At 48.1% G+C, this 16,665-nt stretch overlaps 1 protein-coding gene across 2 annotated transcripts in view; it reads left to right on the top strand.

The window, feature by feature from the left end:
• RAD50 (RAD50 double strand break repair protein) overlaps window positions 1-16,665 on the top strand; it is a 484,618-nt gene that overhangs the window by 354,606 nt on the left and 113,347 nt on the right. For both annotated transcript variants that reach the window (XM_069244739.1, XM_069244738.1), the window contains exon 21: window positions 7,946-8,073. In XM_069244739.1, the coding sequence (XP_069100840.1) occupies window positions 7,946-8,073 (128 nt within the window). The remainder of the gene's footprint in view (window positions 1-7,945; window positions 8,074-16,665) is intronic.

Genomic DNA, 16,665 nt, shown 5'->3' with positions numbered 1-16,665 from the left:
AGACAGATTTGTGTATTGCTGCATTCTTGTGAGCTGGGTGGGACACATTCAAAAAGAGAGCGAGAGAAAGAGCTAGAGACAGAGAGAGACCCCTTATGATGCACAAATCACTGTAACAGCTGACATTCAGGTGTAAACTCTAGTCACTCCCTTGGCCTGTGTTGGAGGTCTATCTGCTTTGGATTCTCTCCTGCTGTGACACATAGCCTTTCAAGAGGAAGAGAGAGAAGGATATACTTAAAAAGAAGCAGAACACCAACATAAAACTTCAAAGACCCATACCGTATATCCCATTTATAGTCTGAAATGGACTATAAAAAAAGAGGAGGTTGATTACCCAAAACTTTGACATGTGCCAGGCAGCAAGCTGGGCTGCGTGAGGAGGGAAAGCACTGCAAGCCTTCTGCTTGTGACCAGGACTGTGGGCCAAGGCCTGCTAATCTTCCAGTTGGGTGAGGGGACGATAACCAGATAAACCAACACACCTGCTCTGGAACCTGGAGCACCTGCCTGCTTGCCAATTTCAGTGTGCCTTGTGAGGGAGAGGTGAGTTTTGGAGGGAGCGAAGTCCAGTTGGGAGCTCAACCAAGTGGGCTCCTAGCATCGAGGAGATAGCTGCTGCACCAATCTGATTGTTGCCTGTGTGTAGATTCTAGTTGGTGACCCCTGTTTGCTAGGAGAGGGCCGCTGCAAAGATAGCCACAAGCAGAGTGCCAAGCAGGGAATAGTGAATCCTGCGCAGCACCTGTTACGACAACCCTGTATGCTAAGAGGAGCCGCCATGAAAGTATTGCCAGACTAGGAGTGCTAAGGCCTATGTGGAACCTAGCGGAAGCACCATTTGCGAGAAGGGGCTGCCGCTTTTAGGGATTGCTGAGGATCGGGCCATTTTCCAAGGACTTTGAATCACATGGCCCTTGGGTCACGACTGAGCATCGAGGATTGTGCCGGAGTTTTCCATTGAGCTGAGGAGGATGCTGTGAGTGCATCACCAAACCTCCAGGATCCCCGTTGAGAGCATCGGAATCCAATCCACCTCCCATTCCCCAATTGGAGAGCAGTAGGAACTCTGGAGCAACTCTGATCGCTGCCGGAGCTGGTTGTGTAATCTTAGGAGAGAGAGCCCATCTGCAGCATGCTGCCTCGTCTACTGCATGCAGCCAACTCTTCCCCCAGGACCAGAGCAGTGTGAGTGCCTGCAGCCGGGACACCCGCTGAGACATGCAAGCTTCCTTGCTGCTTAAGCCTGTAAGACCGTTTATGGGCCTATCCGGCCCTGGGGAACTCGCTGTTAAGGGCACTGCAACCCCATAACACTTTTGACTACTTTCCTAAGAGTCAACAAGGACTCTTTAGTTAAGGCCTACTAGTGAGCATTATCTGGAGACGACCACCCCTGATAGGAAAATAACCCCTACCATATTAGGAAGAGCGAGACGGACAGTGTTTTGTCAGCTGAACATTAGAGCTCCGAACTCAAGGTGAATGTCTTATTGTTCACGTATGTTGTAAAACTACTTTGATTGCACAGATTAACAAAAATACTCCTTTTTAGTATAAAAATAAGAATTTGACTGGACATCGATTTATTGACGTGGCTGCATGTTCATTGAGTTATGAGTTATGTTTACTAACTTGTATTCCAAACCCCACATGCTCTCCCCTCATCCCTGAGGGAGCCTTGGACTGCTGAACCATAGGTACCAGTAAGACTCAAGTGTAGAAGTGGTACTTGGCCCATTTGCTCAGGGTCCATAGTAGGTCAAGCCCCTGGACATCAGGTGTAAAAGGCCTTTACCCGCACTGTTGGACCCAGTAACCCCTGCATTCACTGTGGCCGTTTGAAAGGGATCCTAACAGAGACCTAATATAAAAGAAATTATTTGGATTATGCGGGTCTGCATGTACTCATTTCTGAAGAGGTTTGACTTGACTAAATTTGAAACATTCCAGGAATTTGCACTGTTTACTTTGCCAATTATACCAGAATTGAGTCAGAAACATAATTTGAAAGTTTGAGGTTAGTCTTACCGTGAATTAAGTCGGCTTAAAGTTCCATCCTGAGGCATTACGCTGGTGAAGTTTATATCTGATAGACTTCTAGTTGCAGATTTCTTACCTTCGAATTTTCCCCAGGTGTCAGTCTGGATCTAGAGATTTTTCTCGAGCAGTGCCCCTGCACACTGTCAGGTGGTGTCGGTCGGCTCCATATCTGTCGTCGATGTCGTGCACACCGGATATGACGATGGAGGACCTATAAAGATGCCACCCTGACATCAGCTCTTTTCTTTCCTAACCAGTCACTTTTTGACTGCTCTTTTTTTATTTTATTTTTACTTTTTGTCAAGGATTTTTGAGTGTGACACTCCTGGTGTGTTGAGATGTTGTCACATACGACAGGGTTCTAGCTCAGCGGATTCTGTCACTGCGCGATGTCCATAACAGATCAGCACCTTGTGTGCTTTTTTTTTTTTTTGGTGTCTGGAGCACGACTACGACCCAAAGTCATTCTCCGAGTGCCGGGCCATGAATCTGAAAGCTTTGAGGGGCGGTCCCCAAAGCTCATTGCGGCTCGGTGCTCGGCTCCATGTCGATCTTGATCTCTGTTGAGAAGAAGGTCCAGAGAAGGGTTGCAGACCCCCCATTCTTCATTGTCCCACTCCAACTCCTTGGGACGGTCGGGTAAGTCGAGGCACAGTAAGAAGTCGAAGAAGAACAAGTGTTCTTCAACTTCACCCAGTCTGTTGGCCGACGAGACGAGGAAAAAGGAATGTTGTCATTCCAGGCCTCCATCCTTGGAGTCTGCGTCTGGATCAGCTGTGCACCCCCCGAGTTTCCGGGAGCCGGAGTAGGCCCTGCCCAAGTCTGTGAGTTTTATGAGGCCATGCCCCTCATATTTAGGCAATCTGACTCCGCCGGAGCGCCTTTGTCCCCCTGGGGTTGGCAGGGCCCACTTGGGTTCGGTACTGGTGGCTTCGGCCTCAGCTCCTGGGGGAGGGGCACCCATGGATCCGTTCCTGGATCAGAACTGGCGTTGGTCGTACCACCTCAAACGTCTCTGACATTGGTTAAGACCGCAACGCTTCCAAAGTAGCCCGTGCCCTCTGTAGGCGTCGACCTCATCCTCATTGCTGACCCAGACACAGAGCTGGACTGGCATTGTGCGACGACAATTCCAACTTTGACAGGGATCTTGCTCCTTAGGCCTGATCCAGACCCGTATTCTCTTGGGTTGGGGTTCGATGAGGATTAGGAGGCGTCCCTGGCGCCTTTCGAATACCTGTTGGATGATCCCATTGACCTGGCTGAATGTTCATTGAGTTATGAGTGGTGTTTACTAACTTGTGAGGCCAGTGGTCTGGACACTTCTGACACTGGCATATTTTCTCCCTCTACCGTAAGTACGGAGGAGGGAGTGTCCTACTCAATGGAAGTGAGAACAGCAGCCGAGGTCCTGGGCCTCAAGCTGCCTTCAGTGGCAGTCAGGGCTAACCTCCTGACAAAGGTACTTCAGCCTGGGGCTTCCACTTCTAATCCCCTTTTGCCCTTTAATGAAGCCATTACTGATGTCCTGCTGGGGACCTAGCCAAACCTAGTACAGGGGCACCCGTGAACAGGACAATCTACCGCTACCATAGACCCGCTTCAGATGACCCAGTGTTCCTGATGCAACACCCAAATGCTGAGAGCTTAGTTATCCAAGCCTCCACCCCCCCAGGAAAATTCCCTTCTGCACCCAGATAGGGAATCCAAGACGCTGGATCAGCTTGGGAAGAAGATGTTTTCTTCCTCCAGTCTGGCATTGCAGTCCGTAAACACCGCATGCCTTTTGGGCCATTACACCCGTACGGTTGTGCAGGTTCTGCCACAGTTCCCTGCGGAGTCCTGGGCCATACTCTCTCAAGCTGTTGCTGATGGGAGAGATGCAACAAAGTTCACAGTACAGTGTAGACTGTATACCACTGACTCACTAGGCAGGTCAGTTGCATCGACAGTGGCCTTGAGGCGCCACGCCTGGTTGAGGGCATCTGGGTTTTTGGTGGATGTCCAATCCACCCTTATGGACACGCCCTTAGATGGCACCCGTCTCTTCAGAGACAAAACAAACTCCGTGCTCAAGCACTTAAAGAAGTCCTGGGCTAGGGCCAGGTTCTTGGGCCTCACAGCTGCCCCTCACCCTCCTCAGTCTACTTTGTCGCCCCTTTTGCGGCTATGGAATGGGCACTTAACCATGTCCGTTCCTCTCCAGACACCAGGATGCGCATACTGCTCAGCCTCTGCTTGGCTGGGCATGTGGAATCCACCGTCCTCATGGATCAGGGAGTCAGTACTCTAGCCAGTCCACTGCCACCGCCCCTGCAGTGGCCTCCAAACCTTCCTAGTCTCACACATCCCTTCCATGTATCAGTCGGAGGCAGGACCCGCCATCACTTCCCTGCTGGCAGTCCATCACATCAGACAGCTGGGTTTTGAAAATAGTCCCAAGTGACTACTCCCTCCTATTCGAGACTACCCCTCCATCCATGCAACCATCCTACAATCAGATTTTGGAGGATCACCTGGCACTTCTCCAAGGGAGACATAGAGAGGACCCCTGTGCCAGAAGTAGGTTGTGGTAGTTATTCTCGCTACTTTCTGGTGCTCAAAAAAGACAAGAATCTCTACTCTATCCTGGGCCTTTGTCCCTCAATTTCTTCCTCAAAAAAAGAGAAAATCAGAATGTTCAATCTGGCTCAGATTCTATCTGCCCTGGACCCAGTAGACTGGTTGGTAGCATTGGACTTGCTTGACGCCTATTTCCATATTCCTGTCCTGCCTGATCATAGATGTTACTTGCGGTTCACAGTAGGCCATGAACATTTTCAGTTCATAGTGCTCCCCTTTGGCCTTACTAGCACCCCTCAGGTGATGACGGTGGTCGCAACTCATCTCCGCAGGTTAGAGATTTCAGTCTTCCTTTACCTCGACAACTGGCTATTGAAGGCAGGCTCGCACCATGCTTTCGTTTCCCACCTCCTGACTACGGCGGACCTCCTGAATACACTAGGGTTCACTATGAACATGCCGAAGTCACATCTGATGCCCTCTCAGACGCTTCCTTTCATCAGAGCTGTTCTGGACACAGTTCAGTTTCAGGCTTACCCTTCCAAGCGGTGAGGTCAGGATATTGAGGCTATGATACCAATGTTTCAGCCTCTCTCCTGGATTTTGGTGAGAATGACTCAGAGGCTGTTGGGCCTCATGACCTCCTGCTGGTGATGCATGCCAGATGGCATATGCGGGCTCTTCAGTGGGACTTGAAGTTCCAGGGAGCACAGCATCAGGCGATTCTTTCTGATATGGTCCAGATCTCAGGGTGTGCTGCACAAGATCTGCAGTGGTGGCTCTTGAACTGCGATTGGGTCGCAGGCAGATCCCTCTCCCTTGCTCAACCAGACATTACAGAAGTGAAGGATGCATCACTCGTGGGACGACGCAACCACTTTGGAGAGGCGGAGATCAGAGGCTTCTGGTTTCCGGCGGAGGCCGGGCTCCACATCAATCTTTTGGAGCTCAGGGCAATCAGACTGTCATTGAAAGCATTACTTCCCGGTCAAAGGGAAAGTAGTACAGATGTTTAGGGACACCACCGCCATGTGGTACTGCAGCAAGCATGGGGCTGGGATTTGGACCCTTTGTCAGGAGGCTCTGCGCTTCTGGACATGGTTGGAACATCAGGGCATTTCCCTGGTGGTTCGCTACCTTGCAGTCTTTCTGAAAGTCAGAGCGGACAAACTCAGCTAACAGCGCCTGGTTGATCACGAATGGCGTCTCCATCTGGAGGTGGCGGAATGTCTCTTTCAGCAGTGGAGAGAGCCTTGGTTAGATCTGTTCACCTCCGCAGAGAAAGCTGTATGTCAGGAGTTTTGTGTGCTGAAGTTTCCAAGGTGGCACTTGCTCTGCTCTGCGATGTTTTTAGTTTCGAGTGGAGCTCAGGCCTCCTGTGCGCCGTTCCGCTCATATCACTTCTGCCCGGAGTTCGCAAGAAGATCAAGAATGACCAGGTCCAAGTAATCCGGACTGGGCACAAAGAGTTTGGTATTTGAAGCTACTGAGCATGGCCATCGATCCTTAGATCAGACTGCTCCTTCCGGAGGATCTTCTGTCGCAGCAGCAGGGGAGTCTGTCCAATCTCAGCTTTCCTGCGTGGAGATTGAGCGGCGGCAGTTGGCAGCTTTTGGCCTTCCGTCCCAAGTATGTAATGTTATCTTGGCAGCCAAGTGTCCCTCCAACATAACGGTATATGCCTGTGTCATTGGCATAAACTTCTGGCATGGTGCACAGACAAGTCTGTTGACCCCCTCTCTACCCTCCTGTCCAAGGTCCTCTGGTTTATACTTTCTTTGTCTGACAGGGCTCTTCTTTGGGAACCCTCAAAGGTTATTTGTCTGCTATCTCTGAATTTCTGAGATAACCAGACCAACGCTCTTTGTCTCCTATACTAGTTGGTTCCTTAAGGGTCTTACCCACATGTTTTCTCCATCACCATTCATCATGCCCCAATGGGATTTTAATTTGATTCTCATGTGAGCTCCTTTTGAGCTGATTCACAATTGTCCTCTCAGAATTCTAACAATGAAAACAGCCTTCCTTGTGGCCATTGCATCTGCCTGCAGGGTGAGCGAGGGGCAGACATTGTATTCTAAGTCACCCTACCTTTCTATCTATCCTGCCAAAATGGTGCTTTGCACCAGGGCTTCCTTTTTGCTAAAACTGGTCATACCCTTTCATGTAGGCCAGTCCATCACCTTGCCTTCTTTTTACGCACCCCCACATCCTTCTAAGGAATACGAGAAACTCCACCGCGTGGACTCAAAAAGAGTGCTGCTGTTCTACCTTGACTGTACCTAACAGTTCCGAGTGTATGATCAACTCTTTGTTGGGTATGTGGGTTTGAAGAAAGGTCAGCAGTGCAGAAGAGAACCATCTCTAGATGGGTTGTTTTCTGTGTTATAATGTGCTAAGCATTGTCTAAAAAGCAATGCCCATAGGATTTGTGCGCTCACTCTACCAGAGCAACAGCCTCAACCACTGTGTTATCACACAGAGTTCCAGTCCTGGACACCTGTCAGTCAGCAATGTGGGCATCCCTGCACATGTTCAACAAACACTACTGCCTGGATAGTCAGGTCTGAAGGGATGGGTACTTTGCCCATTCTTTCCTGCAGGACTTCCTAATATGATCTTGGCTTGCCAACCCTCCTCTAGGGATGGTATTGCTTGGGTATCTATTGTAAGGAAAATAATCTGCAACTAGAAATCTCTATCAGATTAACAAGCTACTTACCTTCAGTAACTCTTTATCTGGTAGAGACTTATTCAAGTTGCAGATTCCTTTCAGACCCACCCATCCTCCCTGCTTTGCAAATTGATTTCTAGAGACAGGGACCTCCCATTCAGATCCCTAATTTTTGACGCACCAGTGCCAATGTTCTTCATGGCTCCACTCCTCTGGCGTGGAAAGTCGTGAAAAGAAACTGAGTCAGAGCGCTGCGGTGGAGCCTTTATAGGTCCCGCAACGTCATATCTGATGCACGACGATGGATGCAGAGCTGAGTGATGTCACCGGATGGCGCTCAGGGGTAGTGCTTGAGAAAAATCTCCGGGTCCAGAATGATGCATGGGGGGAAATTTTAAGGTAAGGAATCTGCCCCTACCAGATAGGGCGTTACCAAAGGTAAGTGACTTATTCTTTAGGTCTTCTACAAATGCCATGCTACGTTTTACCTCTAATGTAATTCATGTTCTACAAACTTTCAGTTCTGTCAATATTCAGTATTAGCCCAATGATGGTACATTTTACTTAACACAAAATATGTTGATGTTTTTTTATCTAGGTTGCCTGAAAAGAATGGGGGTATTTGTTAAATAAACATATATTCTTGCAATAATTGCTTATGTCTAGATTCAGGAAAGATGGCTGCAAGACAATTTGACTCTACGCAAAAGAATGGAAGAACTTGAAGATGTTGAAGAAGAGAGAAAGAAGCTTACAAAGGAGATGGGGCAGATGCAAGTTATGCAAATGAAAACGTAGGAGCTTTTACCATTTTCAAACCAAATCTTTGAAACTTATGGGAGGGACTGTTATTCCTGAACAGCTACAAGTACAGACAATGCTTTTTTAGATCTTGCCTAAGAAAGCACATGCTCTGCCTCTTGCAAGATCTTTTGTTAACTTAACTTGATGGGGACTTAGCGCCCACTCATAACTTACCATTGCTTAGCTTCATCATCATTCTTATTTCCTTGCTTTTTATTGGTCAGTTTGTGCCTGTTTCACGTTGTCGTCTTATGTTTGTTCCTTCCCTCGACCAAGGACCAAGTACTGATTGTTGTATTAGTGTCCTGCTTCTGTCGCACAGATTGAAGTACTTTTTTTTCTTGTTTCCCCGGTTATCCTTGCTTCCCTTTTCTGTTGTGTCTCATCATCGTTCTTTGTTCCCATTTCATTGTTGTTTCACCCTTCCCTGACAAGGTGCCTTTATGCTTCGTATCTTCAGAGAGGACCCGTTGTTTTAAGGATTGTGATAGACACAGAAAAGAGAACACATGGCATGTAAATAATGCTGATTGGTGACACTTAGAGGAAGGCTACCATACTTTACAATGACTGCCCATTCCGTACCACACAATGACAGGCGACACCACAGTATACCATACCATACCATACCATACAATGACAGGCCATACCATACTATACATTGACAGATCATATCATACTTTACAATTATAGTTCATACCATGACATACTATACTATGGGAGGCCATACTACACTATACAGTGACAGATCATACCATACTATATTGTTACTGGCCATACCATTCCACACTATACAATGGCAGGCCACACCATAATATACAGTGACAGATCATATCATACTTTACAATGACAGGCCATACTATACCATACTATCCAACAACAGGCCATACCATTTTATACAATGGCAAGCTGCGTACCACACCATACAGTGACATGCCACACCGTGCCATACTATGCAGTAGCAGGTCATACTATACTGTAGTGTGACAGTCCATACTCTACTATATAATGACTGGCCATACCATACTATACATTGGTAGGCCACACCATACCATTTAATAATAACAGGTTGTACCATGCCATACTATACAATGACAAGCCATACTTTATCGTACTATACAATGAGAGACGATACAATGCCATACTATGCCATGGCAGGCCATGCTATACAATACCATAATATAGAATTAGAGGCCATATCATGCAGTGACAGGTAATAGAATAGCATGTAATACGAAGATAAGCCACACCATACTATACAGTCACAGAACATATCATACTATACATTGACAGGCCATACCATATTAAACTACACCATCTGATACAATGACAGGCCATACTATACTGTCCAACGACAGGCTGTACTGTACCATACTATATAGTGACAAACCATACCGTACCATACTAAGCAATGGCAGGCCATACCATACTGTGCCATGTAATGACAGGCCATACCATACCATATTACAAAATGACAGGTCGTACCATAGCATAGCATACCATAATATACAGCATAACTAAATTTAAAAAAAAGGAAACAACCTTTACCCGGATCCATTACCACATAATGACTTTACCACGCATACATCTTTACTACGCATGCCTTTACAGCAAAATGGTAGATATGTATAAGTTAAGTGTGGATAAGGGTGTTTTAGGGTTTATAGGTGGGTAAGGTTATAGGGTTGTAAGGGTGTGTTAAAGGGTGGGTTAAGGAATAGTATTTTCCTGAGTGCAGGCCGGTTACAGGTGAAAGTTTGGAATCAGAAGTATAAGTACGGAGCCTGCACCACCGTGTAAGATTTGAAAAGTGCAGCCTCGTTGATTTAATCAGCAATTATTCAAATTGTTGTCAGAATGGGCATTAGTCCGACTCCAAAGTGTGCAGCACAAGCTGAATTGGATTTGACGGCTCTGGCGAGGGTAAAATGAAACTTATGGATTTTTGGATTGCTTGTGATTACTAATCATAGAGTTAAAAGGACTGTGTAAAGCATTTGCGGGGCTGTATATTGATACAAGAAAGATGGTTTATTATGTTTGTGATGACCTGTATTGTGAATGGAGGGCACAGCGCAGCTGCAAGCATTGGTATCACAATGATAAGGACATATTTAGTATTGGCTGCCATGGACTTTAAACATCAAAGAGGATGCTGGCAGTCCTCTTTTGAGTTCTGTCATTAATTATTTACTGTTACATACATCGGTGGAGTATATAAATGAAATAAGCAAACAATACCAAAATAGTGGACCAGTGCTGAGGAAGGCAATGTCTGAAATGAATTCACTGGTAATAAAATGATGACTGGGATCCCGAGAGTGTGGCGGTCGCCAGTAGGTAGTTACAGTTAGAACCTAGTTTCCATAGGAAGAGTGTTTTTTGTTTTGCCGATAACTTTGGCACCGCTTGATGAATCTTCTTGAAAGTTTCAAAACGTATACTTCAGTTGGGTCAGCTGCTGTATGTAAAGTTTCGGGTGATCTGTCAAGCTGGGGCAGAGAACAAGGTGTGGGGTGATTCAGAAACCCATTTTCCCAATTCATTTTCCCATTGGGTCTTTAGACACGCCTCTACCCCAAATGAAGTAGCCTTTCAAACCTGCTAGCGCAGGGCCTGTGTGCGCAGTTTTCTGCCACAGGGACCTGGCATCTAAATGTACTTGCCAGGCCCAGAACTCCCCTTTTACTACATATAAGTCACCCCTAAGGTTAGCCCTGGCTAGCCTAATGGGCTATGTATGTAGAAGGCAGGACATGTGCCTAGTAAGTTGGCCTGTCCTGGTATTAACAATCAGCCTATTTGGTTTCTCTCTGCTGTGAGTGCTGCCTTCTCATAGGATTGCATTGGAAATGCCCTGCCTTATGTCTAGGGGGTATTGTCTGATTTATGAGGGGTAGCGTAAGCATATTTGGTATGGTTGTAATGGTAGTGAGAAATGCTGCTTACTGGTTTAGGTGGGTTTTTTATTATCATTATAGAAATGCCACTTCTAGAAACTGAGCATTTCTCTGTGCTTATGACTCTGGTGTTTTGCAGCTTGACTCCAATCTATGCCTGGGCAGAGTGACAGTTGGGCTTTGCGCATACTTTTTTGACAGCATGTTCACAACGAGGGTGGAGGTGTCACAGAGGTGCATCTACATACTGGATAGTCTTCCTGGGCTGAAAGAAGGGAGAGGCGGGCACATCTGCATTTGTAAAGGCTGTACCCTGGCCTCACACAATAGGGTTGTTTGCCCCCAACTGATGTTTGGAGCCTGTGCTGGAGCAGAGAGGGGGCACTCCCAGAACCAGTTATAACTGGTTGGAACCTCCTCTCCCTGAACCAGTTATAACTGGTTGGAACCTCCTCTCCCCTCCATTTGTAAAACACACTGTAAACTGACTATAAGTACAGGGGATTTTTCACCACAATTTAGACTTGAAGAGACTTGCTTGGAACTGGACACAGGATGCTACTGAATTGGCCTCACCAGGACCCACCTTGGACCTGCTAGGTCACTAGGAGGAACTGCCACGATCTGCATCCCTTGGGCTGGCCTGTAGTTGGGGCCTGCTAGCCCTGTGATTCCTCCCCTCTTCTTGCTCCAGGGGCAGGAAGCCGTGGACCCTGACCCCTGCAACTCACCAGGCTGAGGAGTGCTGCTTTGATTCTGATATTGCACCTGGTGGGTGCTTTTTCTGTGCCCCTGCGCCTCATAGCGCTTTTACTAAAACGCCAACAAATATCACCGCCGCGACCCGAGCGAGCTGCATCCATTAAGCGAGAGTGTCGCACTACCGCTGGGGCACCCTTGACTAAGAAAAAGGAGCGAGCGTGCTCCTACTGTGCCCTCGGGGCGAAGCGCGCTCAAGCTCAGAGGAGCGCCTCCGAGGCACACGTCGGCACCAGCTTCTGTGCTGCTTTCAACGTTGCTCCCCAGGCTGCTCTGTGCCGGGCTGAAAAGGATCAGGCTTAACTTCGAGGTAATGTGTTTACGCAGAACTCAAACAGTAATAAAGTGAAAACACAACACAAGGAAAATCCCAAACCAATTTAGCAAAATACAGACATTTTAATAAATGAACTGACAGCAAAACTACAAAAATGAAATCAGTAGATTAAGAGTTATGAATGTTTAAATTGTTAGGGAAATATTGCACCAAGAAGCACAATGCTGCTAGTGCTTGTCTGGTTGCCCTGGACTATCAAAGTTACAGGTTCAGGCTAACCGCAGTGGGGAGTGGGTCAGATACAGGGACCACCATGTTCATCCTAGTGGAGAGTTTGCCTTGTCCAAGTCCATGTGAGGAGCCTCGTTAGAAGCTATGCATTGGTGGGACAATGAGGAGGTCATGGTCAACGTGAAGAGCAGCGACTAATGGATATTTGCATTGGTTGTTGACATGGGCAGTCGTCATTTGGCTCGAAGAGCTGGTCACCACCAAAACTTTGTGCAGGCAGGAGATGTGTTGATTATTGATGACACGAAGAGCACGCTTGTGGTTGCGAAGAGTCCCAAAGGTCTGGATTTTTGCTTTGGTTTGAAGCAGAAGTACTCTCTGATGCAAGCTAACGCTTCAGGACCTGGGGAAACATCTAGGGAATCAGTACTCACTCCAGCAGAGGCCAACAGCAGGGCCCAGTCAGGTCCAGTTGGTGGTGGTCAGGTGGGAAGTTGCAGGGAAGGCCTCTGATACTTTGTTAGCTCAAACAGGAGGTCAGCCGTCTGACCCCTGGAGTCATTTGTGGGGATTCTGGGTTGAGGGCAAGTTAATCGAGTCTCCCTTCTTCGGACACAGTGCAGTCCTCCTTCTGAATCTTTCCCAAGTTCCAAGAGTGTTAGAATGGTGGTTCTGAGGGTGTTACTTTTAAACCCAGGGACCTGCCTTTGTGTGTGGGGCAAACACTGGCCTACTACCAAACTATTTGTGTCCTTTTCTCTCCTCTTCCCTAGGTTTGGCTGCAATCTGTCTGAGAGGACAAAGGCAAAGACAGGGCTGGTGTCAGGTTCATTTGTGTGTGCTGCATGCAGGGTCCTTTAAAGTGCAATCAGGGCAGGACACAACTCCTACCTAGCCATCTTGTCTAGAGAACCCACCCACTACTTGTACTCCTTTTTGTCCCTGTTAGAAATTGAGTCTCTAGTTGACAGAAGTATGCACCCTGTCCAAGTAGAGACCACAGTCCTAGTCAGGGTAAGTCAGTTACACACCATAAGTTATCCTATGCTCACCTTCTGGGAGCTTCACACTAGGCAGGCAGGCTTAACTTAGGCGACAATGTGCAAAGTCTTAGTGCAACACTTTGAACAGCAAAACTATTAAATGAAAATAATCCACACCATGGTAGAAAAATAGGCCTTACTTTTTTCTAAAAACAACAAGACCAAAATGACAAAAATGTAATAAGCACAAATCGAGATATGAATTTTTAAACAATATCTGAAATTGTAGTGCTTAGAAACATAAAGCGCCAACCAGGGCTACCTGGCCGTTCTAGACAGGGTGAAATCTTAAGTCAGGCGTCAGTTGGATACAGGGACCAACCTTGTCCCGCTGAAAATGTACCTTGGATGGAGGGTGGGTTAACTACCCAATGCGAAGAGCAGAGGAGGCAATGCCTCGGCAGTGATCTCTTTGGATGTAGGAGATGCGTCAGTTCTGATCTGCACCGTAGGAGATATATCATCATTGCGATGTGCAGCCGACGGTGCGATGTCCTCGAACAGTGTTGTGTTGGCGAACCCCTTTGTGAGGAAGGTGATGCTTCGTCATTGAGCCGCACAGTCGGTGATGCGATGTCTTTGTCCTTGGTGGCATTAGCGATGCGTTGACGTCAAGGAGAAATGCATCAGTTCCAGCTGGCGCAACGACCGCGAAGCGTGGATTTTACAGTTGCAGCACTTTACACCCACTTTCAGGTGCCTAAGACTTGAATTGCCACAACTTGCCAGAGCAAGATTTGAAACAAGCAAAGTCCAGGTGCTGTTGCAGGATGGAGTGGTGTATTTGATGTCCCTGAGACCTCAGAACAGGAGGCAAGCCTGTGGAGTCACTTTGGTTCTGGGGATGTAGAGATGCAGGTCTAGTCCTTCTCACTCCCAATCAAAGAGGGCGTCAGGATGGGCACAGCAGACTGGGAGTCCAGCAAAGTCCAGCAGAGTGACAGCCCTTTTAGCAGGACAGCAGTCCTTTTTCCTGGCAGAATATCCTTAGGTCCAGAAGTGTACTGAAGAGGTGGGTGGTGTCTGAGGTCCAGTACTTATGCCCGGTTGTGCATTTGAAGTCAGGGAGACTTCAGAGAGAGACCTTTAAAGTGCTTAAAGTCCCTGCCATTCCTGCCCTTTCTCCCGACTCACTATAGGCGGGATATGCAGCTCTTTGTGGGGGGACAGGCACAGCTCATTCAAGTGCAAGTGTCAACTCCTCCCTCCCATCCTTCCCAGGATGACCCATCAAGGTGTCCCATCAGGATGTGGATGACCCATCAGTCACACCTAAGCTACCTTTACATGTGGCTGTCTAGAGGGAATGCACACAGCCCAGCTATCACCCCCACCCCCAGATATTTATTCAGAGGCAGGCAAAGGCACAGAATGATTAATGTAAGAAAATGCCAGCTTTCTAAAAGTGGCATTTTCAGACTTGCAACTTAAAATCCAACTTAAACATAAGTTGTTATTTAAATTGTGAGTGCAGAGATGCGAAACTGGAAATATCTGTGGTTTCCCAGTTGGAAACTAGACTTATAAACTGTAATAAGGCAATCCCAATGTAAACCTATGGGAGAGATGGGCCTTGCAGGAGTGAAAAATGAATTTGAGTTTTTCACTACCTGGACGTGTAAAACCAAATAGTACACATGTCCAACTTTTGATAAAGACTCCACCCTGCCTTTGGGGCCGTCTAGAGCCTTCCTTAAGGATTTGGGCCTGCCAAGATGGTTAACCCTGGAAGTTTCAGACTGCAGACGTGATCTACAGTGGCAGGGCTGAGTGGCTACTGAAGTGGGTGGCACAGCCAGTGCTGTGGGCTTACTAGAAGCATTTAATTTAGAGGCCCTGGGCACAAGTAGTGCACGTTACTAAGGACTAATAAGTAAGCTAAATATGCCAATTGTGATTAAGCCAATGTTACCATGTTTTAAGCAGAGAACACTTGCAGGAAAATAGGAGGTCAGAAGTTTGGAGAAACCACCCCAAGGATGCCAGGCCTGAGACACCCCCCCCCCCCTCCCACCCCCCCAGCTGAAAGTGGGGAGAGCTACCTAACCCCTCGGGAGTTCTCTTCACTAAGGCAGAAGAATCTGGAGAGACCATCGGCATTGGCGTGGTCAGTTCCGGGATGGAGTTCCACAGTAAATTCCATTCCCTGTGGGGAGATGGACCACCTCAACTGTTTAGAATTCTCACTCTTCATCTACATTAATCATCTAGGGGCCTTTGGTCCTTCTGAATCCGGAAGTGAGTACCAAACAGGTAGGACCTTGCTTCTTCAGCACCCGGACCACGGCAAAGGCTTCCCTTTCTATTGTGCTCTCTGCTCCCTGGGAAGTAGCCTCCTACTGATGAATGCTACAGATTGATCCAGGCCCTCTTCATTTAGCTGAGAGAGCACAGCCTCTACTCCATGCTCTGGGGCGTCCATTTGAACAATAAATTCTTGGGAGAAGTCAGGGGCCTTAAGCACAGGTGCCGGGCACATAGCCTCCTTCAAGGTGTCAAAAGATTTCAGACACACCTCTGTCCAAATCACCCAATGTGGCTGCTTCCTGGAAGTCAACAGCTCTGTCAAGGGAGTAAGAGTGGTGCCATACCTCTCAATGAATCTCCTGTAATAACCATTCAGGTGTAAGAATGCTTTCACTTCTGTCTGGGTCTTGGATGTTCCCAAGCCAGGGTGGTTTCAGTTTTTGGGGGTCATTCCAAGTCTGGCGGTAGCCGCTATTTGGCCGCCATGCGGCCAAAATAGCACTGCCCCCATTCCGACATTCCCGCTGGGCCGGCGGGAATGAGGGCTGCAACACAGGAGCCGGCGGTGTTGCGGCCGTGCGACGGGTGCAGTTGCACCCGTCGCGCTTTTCACTGTCTGCTAGGCAGACAGTGAAAAGCTGGCCGGGGCCCTGTTAGGGGACCCCTGCACTGCCCATGCCAGTTGCATGGGCGGTGCAGGGGCCCCTAGGGGCCCCAAGACACCCGTTACCGCCAGCCTCTTCCTGGTGGTGAAAACCGCCAGAAACAGGCTGGCGGTAAGGGGGTCAGAATCCCCATGGCAGCGCTGCTTGCAGCGCTGCCATGGCGGATTCTCCCAGCCGGGGCAAAACCGGCGGAGAACCGCCGGACCCGGCTGGGCGACCGCGGCTGTACCGCCGCAGTCAGAATGACGAATGAAGCACCGCCAGCCTGTTGGCGGTGCTTCCGTCATTCGTGACCCTGGCGGTCCATGACCGCCAGGGTCAGAATGACCCCCTTTGTGTGGTGGGGTTGCACTTTGCCACCTCTACACTTTCCACCTCCTTTTCGGTGACCCAAATAGACCATAGAACCTTGCTCTGTCTGGCACATCCTGGCCTTGATGGGCCTGCACTCTGCAGAGCC

The sequence above is a fragment of the Pleurodeles waltl genome, chromosome 7 (genome assembly GCF_031143425.1).
Source record: "Pleurodeles waltl isolate 20211129_DDA chromosome 7, aPleWal1.hap1.20221129, whole genome shotgun sequence".
Lineage (NCBI taxonomy): Eukaryota > Metazoa > Chordata > Amphibia > Caudata > Salamandridae > Pleurodeles > Pleurodeles waltl.
This window is presented reverse-complemented; position numbering and strand designations above follow the sequence as displayed.